The sequence below is a fragment of the Lampetra planeri genome, chromosome 1 (assembly GCF_965212315.1).
Source record: "Lampetra planeri chromosome 1, kcLamPlan1.2.h2, whole genome shotgun sequence".
Taxonomy (NCBI): Eukaryota; Metazoa; Chordata; class Hyperoartia; order Petromyzontiformes; family Petromyzontidae; genus Lampetra; species Lampetra planeri.
Genome location: NC_136107.1, coordinates 10787425 through 10804432, shown reverse-complemented (window position 1 = coordinate 10804432; position 17008 = coordinate 10787425). Strand labels below are relative to the sequence as shown.

General features: G+C 43.1%; 1 protein-coding gene and 1 long non-coding RNA gene across 3 annotated transcripts; both read left to right on the top strand.

Annotated features, from left to right (window-relative positions):
- The first annotated feature begins 1973 nt into the window (after positions 1-1973).
- LOC144717697 (uncharacterized) lies at positions 1974-3377 on the top strand. Its single transcript, XR_013585138.1, has 2 exons — positions 1974-2955; positions 3211-3377. It is a non-coding gene; the product is annotated as an uncharacterized LOC144717697 (long non-coding RNA).
- Positions 3378-3423: 46 nt separating this feature from the next.
- Positions 3424-16941, top strand: LOC144717686 (serine/threonine-protein kinase tousled-like 2). 2 transcript variants are annotated; one of them, XM_078593250.1, is made up of 21 exons: positions 3424-3710; positions 5216-5295; positions 6548-6622; positions 6879-6954; positions 7076-7119; positions 7214-7306; positions 7481-7582; positions 8065-8157; positions 8303-8413; positions 9983-10119; positions 10389-10574; positions 10746-10812; positions 11204-11301; positions 11556-11637; positions 12306-12397; positions 12486-12575; positions 12725-12894; positions 13164-13302; positions 13413-13524; positions 14592-14699; positions 15110-16941. In XM_078593250.1, the coding sequence occupies exons 2-21, from the start codon at positions 5221-5223 to the stop codon at positions 15278-15280; spliced, it is 2121 nt and encodes a 706-aa protein (XP_078449376.1). In that variant the 5' UTR covers positions 3424-3710; positions 5216-5220; the 3' UTR covers positions 15281-16941. The 2 variants fall into 2 exon arrangements, with proteins under 2 accessions (XP_078449376.1, XP_078449367.1); XM_078593241.1 differs by having other exon boundaries at positions 3433-3710; positions 6545-6622.
- The last annotated feature ends 67 nt before the right edge of the window (positions 16942-17008 follow it).

Genomic DNA, 17008 nt, shown 5'->3' with positions numbered 1-17008 from the left:
AACACTCACCCTCACCACTCATGCTCACCACTAACCCTCACCACTCACTAATCACCTCTCACAACCGTCACTCACCCTCACCACTCACTCTTACCACTGATGACAGCAGTACATGCTGACGTTTTGTATGTTAAATGTAAAAGCTAAATGTGTGAATATGTGTGTCGGAAATGTTAAGAGCGATCCTAAAGTAATCTACAACCTTCGATTAGTCCTTTGCGTGATTCAAAGAATCGATTCCTGGCATGTTGGGGGTTTACATTTTGAATGACAGAGTTTTATTTTCATTGGTATGTTATGTTTTAATGTTTTCAGGAGTTTTTAATTACATTTTTGCCCCGGTCAACGCCGGATATTTCCCGTTCGTAGCAGTTTATATCGACTATAACCAACTTATAGTAACCGGGAATCGTCCGATTCTAAAGGAATCTACAACCTTCGATTCCTTTGCGCGATTCAGATAATCGATTCTTGGCGCGTCGGGTTTAAAAGTAATTACACAGTTGTATTTTCATTGGTATGTAATGTTTTAAAGTTTTCAGAAGATTTTAAATGTATTTTCCCCTGGGCAACGCTGGGTATATCGAGTTTATACCACAAAGTCGTCGCCTGACAGAGTTGCGTGTCGAGGCCTAGTACCGTGCAGAGCCTCCGGACTCGCCTAGATTGCCCACCCGGCTGAGGCTGGGTACTGGGGCCGTCACCACCCCCCCCCCGCGCTACAATAATACTGTCTAATCGCTATAATTTTATTATCTACCGACCCTATAATAGTAATTGCACACATTGGGGTGGGGGGGAGTGAAGTGGACGTGAAACTTTGATGAATTTACCTCAGAGTCGCGTGTTAATGCGTGCGCATATTTTTTACGGGAATTAAAAATGGCGTCCACCCCGCAGCGAAGGCGTTGCTACCCGTTGCCAAGGGCAACCGCCGTGGTCCGCGCCGGTCGGCAATAGTAAACAAATAAATAAAGAATTAAATAATAAATTAAAGAGAAATCGCACTAAATCGATAATCGGTCCGATTTAAAGTTTAGAGACGAAAAATCGGAAATGCGTAAGTTTACAGCGGGGCCGGGGGCGTGCCCACCTGCAAAATTTTATCTCGGCGAACCCCACGGTCCGAGAGCTACATCCCCCGCAAGGGAGCGTACGCAGACGGACGGACAGACAGACAAAAAATGAATTATATAGGTTAGATTGCAAAATAGATGCACACAATGCCGTACTCACCTGAGTAAATGATATCATTCTGTAATATGTAAATATGGACCTAACTATATGCATATTACGAAACATTGCAGGCTTCTCAGGCAATTCTTCATCTGAGATAAGATAAAATGCCAGGAAGACGCGAGTGAAAATTAAAAAAACATCAGAGAAAGGGCAGCAATGACATTGCTTGAATATACAGAACCAAAGATTCATAATAATAAAAAACATAGCTTTTTTCTTCTTCATAGAAAGACCTGAAACATGAAAAAAAAATTATATCCCCCTTGACCAAATCATGTACACAAATACAGCTTATATGCGTTCTCTCCCATATGGAGTATCACTATCTCAACTCTCTCTTCTATATATATTAGCAGAGATAATTAATATAGCTCTGCTATATTACAAAAAAAAAACTTTTAAAACCATCCACGTTATGCTCGTTTCACATAATTGTACTGCGCCATTAAATAGTCAGATGTAGTCGACACTTCGTCAACCCAAATTGTTTTTGTACATTACGAATGGGATGTACAGTTAGTTATTCCATATATACAGATATAGTACATGTTCAAACCACACGCAGTGTGCACAACACACTTGATCGACGACACATAACCATCTGAAGCCTCTGTAATTGTTCGTATTTGGGTACACAAAGCATCAGTCATCGGCAAAGAATCAGCAGCAGCAGCACGCCTGGGCACGGTGTCGAACTTGTCTGAGAGGCATCATCCATCAAATCTCAACCTCATCCATCACCACCACTCGGTCTTCGTCTGCCACCATTCTCTCACCTCGCCCCCCATCCAATCAATTGCTGAACCTCCTCCAACAAGCATCTGCTCATCATCCTTCGGTGGCACATTCACCACCAAATTACCACGTCGTGTTTCGCCTTTTGCTGGACATTCTATGCTCAACCTCCTCTATTTCATCCACGTCCCACAGATTCTGAGCATTGGCTGACTGCTGTCTCCTTCATCATCTCCCATCGTCTCAATCTCCATCACCCCCCCATAGCGACCCACATTAACCTTCGACCTCGACCACGTCTTCCCCATCAACTTAACCTCCTCTTCAGCCATCCCTCTCTAATTCATCTCTAAGGTCTCCCAATAAATTCCCCCACGCGATGGCGCGACACCCACCACAGGCGTCCCGTCGCCACCCCGGGTGATGGGCAAGAGGACGAGGAATAACCATAACAACAACAATAAGAAGAAGAGGGCGGACACTTTGATTAATAAAGGGCGGCGGTGGTGTTAGTGGACACGGCGGCGGCTGCTGCTGCTGCGTGCGGCAGCGATCGCGGTGACTCCTCACCCGAGGGTCCCGTGATACCTCCATCATCAACCACCATCTACAGCTCGACCACAACCACCACCACGGGCTCGTGGCGCTGAGGGAGACGGCGACGAGGGGGGTCAAAGCAACCGGGGATCACAAGAAGACGAAGCAGAGGCGGCGGCAGCAGCAGCTGGGCAACACGCGGGGCGGACAGGCGGGGAAGCCGGCGACGCGCGACTTTCGCTAAGAGCACGGGACGAAGATAAGAAGAAGGAGGAGAAGAAGAAGCGGGGGGGGGGGGGGAGTTTCTGAAGGAGCTAGAAGACAAGGAGTGAAGGAGGCTGAGGAGGAGGACGAGGTCCCCGTGGTCCCGGCCTCTGCTGCTCTCCGCACGCGGCGCCATCTTGGCCGTGGGGGCGCCCCGCGGCCCCGGGCGCCGCGGCCCCGGTGAGGCCGCCCTCGACCCTCTCCTCCTCGACCCTCTCGTCCTCCTCGACAACAGTCGTCGAGGCAGGGGAAGGCTGCCGTGCTGCTGCTGTTGTTGTTTTAATTGGGGGGGGGGGGGGGTTTGGATGATCACTCAGCAGCAGCAGCGACGGCGCATACCGACATCGGCGGCGTGACCACTGCCCCCCGCGCCGTCTCGCAGAGACATTGTTAATGTTGTTGTTACTGTTATTGTTGTTGTTACTGATTGTTTAGAACAGACTCGTGGCGACGAGGAGAAGAACGCACGGGAGGCGAAGTAGAGGCAGTGGGTGGTGGTGGAGAGGAATCCCGCAGCAACTTGGCGGCGGGGGGGGGGAGACGAATCGAAAACTCCGTGGGTTGGTGACCATTACCACAATACCACTCAGCCAGCCACAAGAGTGAGAATATTTGTTGCTTTCGTGATATATTTGGGGGGGGGGGGGGTGTTGGGTTGGGGTTGGGGGGACAGCAGCAGAAGAAGAGGGGTGAGGGTGAGGAGCCGGCTTCCTCCCCGCCATGGGTCCACCAGCACCGTGAAGTGGACGTGAACACGAGGGGAGAGGCACGAAGACGTGAACACAAGCTCGGGGGGGACGAGGGGAGAGGCACGAAGACGACGACGACGAAGAAGACGACGAGGGGGGCATTGCTTTCGAGGAGGACACGGGACGAAGGCAGAGGGCGGTGAGAGCTCGCATCACACCGCCTCGTCTGATGCCGCTGATTGATCGGTGAGTGCAAATCACTTCGCTCTTTTGTCTCGTGGTTAGTATCTCCGTGTTTGTTATACAGCAGCAGCAGTAGCGATGGTGGTGGTGGTAGCAACGATGGTGGTCAAATGTAGTCGCAGGAAGTGGCCGAGTGAGGGCGACCGGGGAGGCCGAGGCCCTCCCCAGACCGCGACCTCTCCTAGCGCCACCGCGGGGCCACCTCGGCCACGGTGACCATCCCGACAGACCCCACCCCCATCATCCACTCCATTGCCTTACACTCCTCCCTCAAGCAATCACAACCACCACCACTCATCAGAACACCCAGCCTGTGAGCCCAGCCATCATCACCACACACACACAGCTTGCCATCCCCCCGAATTAACCGGTGAGCCATAGGCGGCCTGGGCCCCCCTTGCCTGGGCCAGAGCCAAGTAGCCATCGTTGACCCCCTTAGGGGGCCTCGGGCAAAAAGGGCGGAGGCCTCGATCTCTTCTGACCCCGACCTCCCTGCAAGCCTCGACCCTTGTGTGTCCTTCCATCGCTGCGATGTCCCCCCCCCCCCACGTCGTTGTCACTTTTGCCGTGGCCGTGAGGCCCCCCCCCTGGACCACGACCCATCGTGGTCCAAGTTCAATCGATGCCGTGTGCGTGACGGACAGGGCACCGACAGTGGTTCCCATTGCTCCTCGTTGTTTGTTTTTGTTTTAACTTTACACGAGATGTAGTGCAACGCGCGTTAATGCCACTGTAGCTACCACTGTAGCAATTGTGCCATGCACACGTTGAGAGCGGTGGCATCGCCATTAAAAGCCCCCTTCTGCACTGTACGTGGTTGAAGGATTATTGGCACTTATTGAACTGTGTTGAATTGCAAGGCTATATATATTCACGCGTTACATTGAACACGTATTTTAAAAAATGCATGTGTAAATGCGTGTGGCATTTTATGTGGGGTACAGTGTGTACAGTGCAGCATGCATACGTGCAACTTTAATTAAAGTGCACGCGTCGTACGTGTACACATGCCATTGTCTCCAAACACTAATGCAGTTGCGTGTACTGTATTGTATACACTATGCATGGAAAAGTGTGACTGGGAGTAAAGGAAGAACGCAATGACAAGAAGATTGCGCAAGGCAGATTTGTAATAGCTCGTATATTTTTTTATTGATGTTGCCATTGCTAGTTGACTTGTCACTGACGGCCAAGAGGACATTTGCATGAATGACTTGGCATGAAAACTATGGGCCCTTGATGTGCAGTCGTCCACAAAAACATGGCGCCCTAATTTATTGCTGTGGTTAACTGAACTCAAGAGTATAAAAATGAAACACGCATGTCAGATTGTGTGGGTTTGCAGTGTTACGACATGCTCCATTAATTGGGGAGTGGTATTTTTCATGATGTTGTAATTGTGATTACCCATCCACTGTAAATTATCTCAATGCTTTCGTTTGCAACACTGTACTTTGTTACCTATGTAACAGTTTGACGGTAATGATTTTATCTGTGCATTTGCCAAGGTGCCATGGAAGAACTGCACAGTCTGGACCCTCGACGACAGGAGTTGCTCGAAGCCAGATTTATCGGAGGAGGATTCAAGGTACATTACGCATCCCAACCTTCTGAACGTTGTGACAAACCAGCCCCATCTGATATATGGTATGCGCTGTCATGCTCACTATGCTAGTATTGGAGCCCCTGATAATGATTGCCTGCAGATTCAAGAGACACTGATTGTCATTACATACAGTGCACTGGGAGCATCAGAATCTGGCATTGCCCTGCTCCCTGTGCCGCCATTTTATTACATCTGCACTTTAAGACAGATTGGCTTACCTCAACTCAGTGGTGCCACCACTGCTGACTCATTATTTATCCCCCAAGAAAATCAATACATGTACTACAATAGCATCCTAACCTGTACCAGCAGCATTAACTATTATAGCACTTCCCGTTGACATTGAGAACAAAGGTTAATGCGGTAGTGAATGCTAAGATGGTTTATTTTCATTGCATAAATTACCTTTCACATACAAAACTCTTAATTAATAGAAAAACTGGCACGCACAATATCTAGAGTTAATGTTTTGCTCACGGTAGTGTGATGTATATATATGGGTTTGCTGCATTAAATTTCAGGGATTTTGCTCTGGTTATGTTTCTAACATGGTTACCAGAGGTGGTGGAGCTTAAACGTTAGCCCATCAGTGCTTATTATTTCCCTGATAATGCCCCCTAAAATTTACAGTAAGGAACACTATGATGTGTAGTCTACATGTAATATCCATCTCCTGTCAAAGACGATGGAGCAATGTCATTTGCAGTGTGAGTAATACGGCCTGCAGTGCAACATCAGCGGTGCGAGTTCAAAGACATGTGTATTTGTATTGCTCTCCCAAAACAATTTTGTTCTGCCACCTTCCGCATATTCTATACTGTAATTCACTTTAATCTTTAAAAAGGATATATTTACAGATATTTCATAATGTATATCTCAATTTACCTTCTGAATGTATATATTGTATTTGTGCTTGAAAGCACATAGCACAGTTCTTAAATAATGTGATTGAAATTGCCACTGCTTTGCATTAATATATCCTGTCGGAGTGATGCAAATATGTAACAATTAAAGTGTTGATGTATGTTTCATTTGGGTATTGAGCTGAACATTAGACCCATAAGCACTAAACAATGAAAAGAAAATCTGCTTCATCTGAAGGTACAATATGATCTAACTTGTAAGGCTTTAGGTCAGTGGAAAAAAAAATCGAAATCTCGGCTACTTAGGGTTAAGCCAGGATTTTGAAATGTTAAGTGAATTGCAATTGCCAACAATGTTTGTCTTACAGCAGACTGCACAGGTTAACAACGAAGCTTCCAACCAAAGTTTGGGGAGCCATGGCTCTCTAAGTGACAAGGAAACAGAGGTACATTGCTCATAGACAGACAGCACTATGTGTTGAAATTAAGACATTCTCAGCAGTGTGTAAAGCAATGCAAGTTGGGAAATGTTAAATTTGTTTATCATTCATTTAAAAAGATCCTTAAAAAGCTTCTTTAAGATGTTGACATATCTTCATTATAAATTTAAATAGTGTAATTTTATAAGCAATTGGGTTTTGCAGTGTGACGTTTGCTTGGTTTTAGCAGTGCTTTCTGGTTTTAATGTCTCTTTTCTCTTAGCAAACCCCTGAGAAAAAATCACAAGACAGCAGAGGGAGAAAGCGCAAAGCCGATGGTCAGAGTGATCCCAATCAAAGTAATTAACCCACAAGTCCACTAGTACAATTAAACATATACATTCACATTTTTTGGGCAATGGTATGCACATGTTTTTGGAGTTTTGCAAATTGTTAAGGGATTTTTCTTCTTTTTTACAGACAAAGGGTCTTCAAGAGGACCGAAAATAAGTGATTATTTTGAGGTGAGTTTTTAGGCACGAAAGGTGTTTATGTGGCTTGGTTTTTCGTGACCTGCATGGTTTTTTCTTTAATTGCTCTACCCTTCTTGTCATTTAGTTTGCTGCAGGAGGTGGTTCAGGAACAAGTCCGGGAAGAAGTGGCCCTGCTCTGGCCAGGATACCTTCACAACATTCTCTCTCACAGCCACCTGTAAGCACCACATCTCTTTTGTATTGTGCCAACTAAGTTCTAAATGGTAGGGCTTAATGGTTTTATTTATCATGAGGTTATACCATCTGGGCAGCTTAGAAAATATTGTACATCGTATCCAAGCAGGAAACACCATCTAATAAAGTAATGGCTGTGCTTTGTTTTGCTGGGCAGATGGCCCAGGGAAGCCCACCATCATCTGCGTCTACTCTCGGGGAGCATTCTGTTGCATCACACAGACATTTCCCGGTTTGCGTCTCACAAAAGAATATCCAGGTGCGTTGGCTTTTCATTTGAAAAACCTGCAGTAGCTAAGCTGCTTCAAATCAACCCTTTTACGAAATGTATTCTAATTTTCTCTGCATTGAAAGTATTCCAATAAAATCACCCATTAAATTATGAGTTACCCATAAAACTGGGAATTAAATATGCATGCACAATTTAATTAAGACAATCAGTCGCTTTGTATGTAGTTAATCAAAAGTCTATAATTTATATGCCTGTTTGTTACTGGCCAATATGTACTGCAGGGCAGGATAGTGAGCATCGTGAATTTGATTCTTGACAAATTTTAAAGAAAGCCATGACATTTTTCATTTTCAATCTCAATAGGATGGCACGTATTAAAGATATGCAATAGTAAAACTAAAGTTTGGAATTTTCCACTTGACCTTTTCTGTGAAAGGAAATAGTTATTGTTTATTTTACTTCATAATGTTCATGTTTATAATTGTGATTTGTGTCCCATTACTCTGCAGACTGAAATAACAATGGACAAGATAAAGATGCTGGAAAATAACCAGAGTTCAGACCTGGAAAAGAAGGAAGGGAAAATCGATGACCTCTTAAGGGTAAGTTGAGTTTAAGCTTCCTGAATCATTTCATGAATGCACTTGCCCATAGGTTTTTTTGGAAAGTCAATGTACTTTAAGTGCTAATGAGAATGTAACAAATACATATTTAAATTATCTTGACTGAATATCTGACTGTTTCTAGGTCAACTGTGACCTGAGGCGACAGATTGAGGAACAACAAAAGTTGGTGGAAAGGTACAAGGAAAGGTTAAATAAGTGTGTGGTCATGAGCAAGAAGCTTCTCATTGAAAAGGTAATAAAGAACCAAAGGATAATTAACCTGAGACAGAATTTAGATGCAAATTTAGTTGTGTGTATGGCAGATCTTGTGAGGATAAAATGGGTTAATATATTCGCAATCATCATTGATGAATTAGTAGCCTACGTGTTTAGCACTAACTGAATGAAACATATATTTACTTGAGTGCACTACAATAGTATAACTTGTATTATCCCTGGGTAACATGAATGCCTTGGTGGGTTGCCAAACACCATGACATCAGTGTTGTAATCGCATCAAGATTAAATTACATGTTCTAACTGTATTGTACAGGAACAAACTGACCTATTAGCCATCCTTATTGTTTTTCTATTTAAACTATAAAAACTTTTCTTTTTATTTTACCAGGTAAGCTCCACTGAGCTATATATCTCTTTTTCAGAAGCAACCTGGAAATAAATTATAGCTCAACTAAGTGGTTCATTATGTGAAAATTTATATCAACCAAATACTCTAAACATTTATTTTTAAATGTTAAGAGAAAAACTGGAGGACCTGGAGAAAAATCCACGTGACCACGGGGAGAACGTGACCCTTAAAGTTGTACAGTAAAACCTTGGATTGTGAGTAACTTGGTCTGCGAGTGTTTTGCAAGACGAGCAAAGTTTTTAAATAAATATAAATTTGATAAACGAGCGACGTCTTGCAATACGAGTAGTACGTATACGCTTTGTCTGCCGAGCGTCACGTGATCACATACGAGTGCTTTGATATACGAGTGCTTTGGATTACAAACACATTTCCGGAATGAATTATGCTCGCAATCCAAGGTTTTACTGTATTACCTAATTTGTAAGCTAGTAAATTGGTTATCGGTATGCTGTGTAATCTGCAAGGCATATCACAAAGTATCTTTTTTTTACACCAAATATAGCTGACTTCTAGTTTCTTCTATTTTCTTCCGCATTATAAATGATGCCACAATTAGCTGTGCTTAAATTATACATTTTGAATCTGTAATTTCCTAGGCAGCAGTAATTAAATTGCGACAAGTACACGATTGCAAGATTATTAAACTCGATGGCTGATCCATGTACAGTGCGGTATATTATACTATCATTTCCATGCTTGCACAACCTAAGATACTAATTTGTGCAGCACACAACCTTTTGTTCTGACATTTTCATTACTGTAAAGTCTATTAATGTTGGTTACATTTTGGTTTCAAGTATGATCTTAAACATATCTTAATAAGGAAATGGATCCCTTAATGTAGTGTTCATACCACCTTAAATGTCAAGGATCTGCAATTTGATATTTTTTGTAGAATGTTTTAGTTGCTATGTTTAGTATTTTTTTTTGTAACCATTGTAATTTATATCTCTTGTGGCACGCGAGACGACGCCATCATCCAGGACTGCACTGTAGTACTACAGGAAATGCATTACATTTGTCTGTCCTGGATAATATCTAAAACATATTTCAAATCAACACTGATGCACTGGTGAAAGTCACATATTTAACAATCAGTGGCGTTTTGCAGAACTGCTGTGCAGCATATTAGGAGTCTTGGGATGACATAGTGTTGTGACTCCCCCACAGTCAGAGCAGGAGAAGCAGGCTTGCCGGGAGAAGAGCATGCAGGACCGGCTGAGGCTCGGGCACTTTGTCACAGTGCGGCATGGGGCCACCTTCACCGAACAGTGGACGGATGGCTCAGCTTTCCAGAACCTCATCAAGTGAGCGCTGTGTGTGGTCATGAGCCAGTTAAAATAATACAGTGGACCTTGTAAATGCACTGTAGTAATTTGAAACATATACAGTGCTGGATTTTTTTATGCAATGTTTATTAAAATTACTTTGATTTATCAATAAAAGTCTTGATCAATATAAATACTACCCTTGCTATACTAAATACACATCCCGTGGAAGTCAAGTTATCAAATGATACTGCGTGTTTTGGTATAGTGTTGATGCATACCCTACACATTTTTATAATGTCACAAAGGCAGCAAGAGTGGATTAACCAGCAAAGAGAAGACATTGAGAGGCAGCGGAAGCTTCTGGCCAAACGTAAGCCACCCACTGCTGGCCACTCAGCCAGCCCAATGCCGGCTGGGGAGCAGAAGCAGCGGAAGACTAAGGCTGTTAATGGTGCTGATGAGGGCTTCCTCAAGCCTGCCACACCACAGTTGTAAGTGCATCCCTCTTTGTTTCCAAAGAATAACGCACCAAGTGGTCCGAATATGCATAACGTATGGTGAAGGGTTATATATCGTCGGTTAAATATGAGAGATTTTGTCACACAAGTTGTATTACCTTATTGACTGGATTAACACTTTACATCACATGTTTCACTAAACAGATTAACAGTTGCAGAGTATCACGAACAAGAGGAGATCTTCAAATTGAGACTGGGACACCTCAAGAAGGTGAGACTGCTTATCCTTCTTTATGTATTTTTATTTTGCTGTCATGTCATAAGAGGTTTACACAGATATTCTAAATTATGATGTATGTATGTTGAACCTCTATCGCACCGTACATAACCAACTGTGCTAATTGCAGGCGCAGGGGAAGGACAACAAACTAAACACAAAAAGCAGTTATAAGGAAATTACTTTTCAATCTAGATTTAAAAGTGTATAGCTCCAGTGGCTTCCTAATATCAGAAGAAGAGCATTCCCGATGGCTGCAGAAACGCTATGGGTTTATCCTACATTTAATCTTAATTTTTTATCTTAAGAATTATCCTACATTTTTAATGTGTCTCATGTATACGCATGTGTTCCTTTGTGTGCTTGTACGATTGCGGAAATGAAGGAGGAGGCAGAAATCCAAGCAGAGCTGGAGAGGTTGGAGCGAGTGAGAAACTTGCACATCCGGGAACTCAAACGCATTCACAATGAGGACAACTCACAGTGAGTGGCCACCGGTGTCCACAACACATACAGCACTGATGGCAACTGCCACTACACTTGCAATGTCACAAGCAGTCGCATTATTATTACAGGGTCTTGTTGCCGTATTATTGACACATTTCCTGCTTATCGAACATTCATAGGGAACAGGATTACATGGGTTTTATTTGCAGTAGAATGTTACATGTATATGAGAATTACATTTGCAAGGTTGCTGAATGCACGTTTTGAAAGTGTCTTTTTTTTCTTTTTAGGTTTAAAGATCATCCCACGTTGAATGAGCGGTATTTGCTGCTCCATCTGCTGGGTAGGGGAGGCTTCAGTGAAGTATACAAGGTATAATTAATATTTTAGAGAAAGATTTTGAAATGTTATTGAATGTTTTATTTAAAATGTTTCAGTTCAGAATTGTAGTCAATTGAAAAAGCAAAGCGATCTGATTTATTTGCACAGCAATACAAATCAAAGGTTACAATTCAGCATTGTTATTAAATGAGGAATTCTATTCACTGGCGGAGCCAGTGGGGTGGCACGTGCCCCCCCAATGAGCCAATCGAAATCCCTAATTTCGATCGGATCATTGGGGTTTATTTGTAATAAATCGGCATTTTGCGACCCCCACTGCCACTGTGTAGCATGTTATTTTGTGCCAGGGACTATGAGATGATAGGACAATAGTCTTGAGTCCATCATTGGCAATAAGTAATGGCAAAGCAGTTATAAGTGACTCAGAATTGTGCGCAGTTGCGTATACAGTACACAACTTCCCTGAAGGCATACCTTCAGCGAGCGCGATGCCGATCACACGGTTCGAATTTGACCCTCGATCGATGGCTGCGCCATCGCCACACATGCGTCGAATAAAAAGCAAGGGGACAAATCCTTACTTACTAACAACTCGTATAATTTTTCATTGCTGGAGGGGTTGCCCCCCCTACCTGAAAATCCTGGCTCCGCCCTTGATACTATTGCAAGCTGTTTAATCAGAGTTTTCATTACATTAGGCCTTTGACTTGCAAGAGCAGAGGTACGTGGCAGTGAAAATCCATCAGCTGAACAAAAACTGGCGAGATGAAAAGAAAGAAAACTACCACAAGTAAGTCATCGGGGCATTTGCAGTTCACACATTTTAATTGTAAGGTTTGGTGACTTGATTTCATTTCCAATTCTTTTGCTTCCTCCAGACACGCTTGTCGAGAGTACAGAATACACAAGGAACTGAATCACCCAAGAATAGTCAAGCTCTATGACTACTTCTCACTGGATACAGACTCGTAAGTACAGTAGGACCGGTGATATCAGTCAATTTTTATTTATATCAGCTTGCAGACCATGTGGAGTCTCAGAAAGCATGTTAGGTTTTATGCAACATCCTCTATGCTTTAGCCCTTAGACTTAAAGACATTTATGTGTATGAGTTCAGGTTTTGCACGGTGCTGGAGTACATCGAAGGCAACGACTTGGACTTCTACTTGAAGCAGCACAAGCTCATGTCTGAGAAGGAGGCACGCTCCATCATAATGCAGATTGTCAGTGCTCTCAAATATCTCAACGAGATCAAGCCACCCATCATCCACTATGACCTGAAACCTGGTACGTAGGGTTCTAAGTTGTGAAATTGATACACAGATATAATATAATATTGTGAGACACAGTCGATATAACTTATCCCCACAATTTAGTTTTGAAATGCAGCTAATATAGACAAAATTAAGTAATTGGATAGGCCTTCACGTGCGCGATGAATGTAATTGTGGTTTTGCACACTTATTTGCAATATTTTACTGCTGTACCCTTAATTTTTTACTAGATTTGTGGAGAATTGTGAGCCTTTTGATGTTCCATGAATTATCTCCTTTCAGGTAACATCCTTCTAGTGGATGGCAAGTCATGTGGGGAAATCAAGATCACAGACTTTGGCCTCTCCAAAATCATGGACGACGATAACTACAATGCCGTCGATGGCATGGACCTGACGTCGCAAGGAGCCGGAACATACTGGTAATGATAGCAGATGACCGCTTTATACGTTATTTGTACAATTTATGAACTTACATCACACTTTCTTCATTTGGATACAAATACTCCATATTTGTACTTCTTGTTTTCAGGTACCTGCCTCCTGAATGTTTTGTTGTGGGCAAGGAGCCACCAAAGATATCCAACAAAGTGGATGTGTGGTCTGTAGGAGTCATCTTCTACCAGTGTCTATATGGGCGAAAGGTGTGTAAAAACAAAACCTGGCATTTACATAAGTGGTACAATGGAGACTAGACGGACAGACAGCTGATCAAGTAATTGTACAGGGGGAGACAATTGTGATGGGAGCTGCAGATGGCGAATCGGAGCCAGAAATTTGAGAAGAGAAGCGAGACAGGGATCTCCGATACTGTTTAACATGCACGTGGAGGCAATGGTGAGGGAAGTGTGGATGGAGTTTGGTGAAAGCAATAAAGTTCGGAGCCAAATGGTATAAAACGGCCAACTTTTTGATGATAATGGTCTATTCTGAAGAATGGTTGCACAAGCTGGTCGAAAATTTAACAAAATGGCATGAGATCTTGGAATGAAAATGAATATACAGAAACAATGAAAATCGAGCAGATTGGTGGAAGCAGGTTGTTACTGGTGAGGTAGTTCATGTGTCTGGGAAGTATTCTGACAATATTTGGGAGATGGTTTGAAGGAGTTGCGAGCTAGGTTTTCTATGGCAGGTGTTAGTGGGTTCAGGAAGAAATACATCATATTGGAACAAATCGAAAGCAGAAGACCTGGAGTAGGATTATTGTCAGATGGAAAGTCTTGCTGAAGAAAGCTCTAAAAGCATGTAGGGAAATGGACAAGAGGTAGAAAAGGCACTCTAACCATCTTGAATAAAGGTCTTACAAACGAAATAAGTGAGCAGAATTTCAAAAAAATATAAACTTGAAAGAAGAACTAGACTTTAGGCAGAGAACTCTAGAAATATCAATAAATGTACCATTGCTACACGAAATAGGTCACATTAAATTTACACGTGGCAGATTTATTTACTGCAGGTGCAGGGAGCAGTTAGTATTGTGAAGTGGCCCTGCTAATGCTTATATTACCATATATTTTCCTACCCTCCCAACATCTTCACTCCCCCTCCCACACACTACCCCATCCTTCACAGCCAATGTTCAGTTAAAATGCTTCATTATGCAAAATAATCCCCCTGGTTAATACAAAGTGTACTGAAAATATTCAGACAGAGTAATACCCTTATTTCTGCTTGCCTTGTTGATTAAAATGTGCATTCTCTTTTACAGCCATTTGGCCACAATCAATCGCAGCAGGACATCCTCCAGGAGAAGACCATACTGCGAGCCACGGAGGTGCAGTTCCCCGTCAAGCCTGTGGTATCAAATGAGGCAAAGGTACGCATGTACTGCATGCTATATGACTGGATGCCATATATGGTGTGATTTATGTGAAAACTAATGAACAAGACTACTGAATATCAAGAATAGCTTGCATGTCAGTTACACTTCCATTGCCAAGCATGCCAAATTGGATCTAAGCTGTAAGCCACTACAATTTTTTTTCCATTTGATCATTTAACTTTGTCTTCATGGTTCTTTCGGTAAAGTCACGTAGAAGGGAAATAATAAAATAATAAAATATAATAAAATAAAATTCTCACGACGTTACGTGAGAATTTCCCTTCTACGTGACTTTACCGAAAGAACCAAGAAGATGAATCCCTGCAAACACGAAAGCTTTAAATCGAAACATTTAACTTTGCTTTGACTGTAAAATGGACTGTGCCAACTCCCCTCACCCCCAGGCCTTCATCCGCCGCTGCCTGGCCTACCGGAAGGAGGACCGCATCGACGTGCACCAGCTGGCGGGCGACCTGTACCTCATGCCACATATTCGCAAGTCCCCAGCCAATACGAGCGCCAACACGCCCAGCTCCTCCGCTACAGCAGCATCCTCCAACAGCAACTCAAATTGACGGCATGAGGCCTCAGCGCATGCCACACGGACACGCTGCGCCCTTTGTGCTGCGCCCTCCACTCGGCACGAAGAGGACGGTGATTAGTGTGCGCAGTGCAAGACGTTGCCGAGGTGGCGGACCACTCAGTGGCAGCTGTTTTCGTGAGGACGAGCATGTGAAGACGTGTAAATTAGCGGCTTCATTTGTCCGGTGTTCCACGCCTGAAGGCGAGCCAGTAGAAACGACCTCATGGATCCTCGAGTGCTGAACGCAGCGAACTTGTCCTCGGCGCCAAAGAGCAGCCCAGGAAGAAACGTTGGAGGCATAGCTTAGCCATATGTGATGATCTAGCTTTACTACTCACAACTTGCATACATACTGTTGCTCTCCAGCTGCCGTCCCTATTTTTTTTTTAACTACGGTGGGATGTGGTAGTCGGCATATTGTACAGACTAAATGTATATTAAAGGGAAGCTTCAGACTAAAGCTGCACGTGCATGGGTAGTATAAAGAGAAACAAAAGATACTGTGTAAATTACCAACATTGACTTTTAGCTGCAAGTGAGCTAAATAAGACAAAGCTAAAAGGACGTATCACTGACATCTGTGGAATCCATTGAAATGATGTAATAAAATCACTTGAATAATAACGAAAGAAGTTGCTCTCATGCTTTAGAAACTACAAAATTCCATGTGTACAAATGTACACACAGCAATGTTTTGAAGCTGGAAAGTGTTTTCCACCTGCCGCACTTGAAAATGCGGTGCTTGCAGGTAAGCTACGTATGTGGCGAATTCTACACTGCACAGTGGCTAGGAATCGCTGCAGATGGGAACAGCTCTGCCAAATAAAACAAGAAACTTGCTGTTAGGTGCTGCACTTAATGTCATTGAGGGATTTTATGCAAGCAATATGTTAATTGCAAGAGCATGAATGATTTTATAATTCAGAAGAGCGCATTTTTCGTGTGCTATGACAACTACAAACTTCGGGGGTTTTGCTGTTGATTGCTTTTGCACTGCAGCTCATACAATCGTGCCTGCCAGCCTCATGTGCTCATGAGTTGTGTGTGGGTGTTCACTACGAAAGCTCAAATCAAATTCATCAATAGTGTGTTATCCTTGATGTTTAACATTGCCGCTATATTGTACAGGTCAATGACTTTAAGAAAACCTTTTCTGCCAAGTCACTGCATGGAGCTGTGTAACGGCATGCAGCGTGTTGTATTGTTTCATTGCGAAGTGGATACATGTACGAGCTTATAACGATTTTGATTTATTGATGTTTGAACAGTGAAGCAGCATTTTTAATTCCCCTCTCCTCTGGTTTTGAGAACCACATGTTTGAGGCTGGAGGCTCCACTGCATCAGCTTTTGAATCAAAAGCGTGGGCAGTGGCGGCGGTGCCTCGACTGCCATGATTTTACATTCACTGTGAATTTCTCTAAAACGCCCTATGTAACCAGGCGTGTAAACATTGGTTTTGATCTTCTGTTTGATGTTCACCACTTTACATAACGTTAAACAGCTGCTGCTTTGTGTGTAGGTCTGAGCTGATAAATTGACTTGTATGTCTCAGTGCACACATTTTGAAAGCTTTTGGCTTCTGTTTTGTTTTTGTAAAGGTTTCTAGTAGATTAAGTGTTTTATTAATTAAAAGGAAGTGCGGGATGGATGGATATCTTGTTGCAAAGTAATTGTGTCATTTAAAAAGGGCAGTGTGGTTTTTTAAACTACCGCAGAATT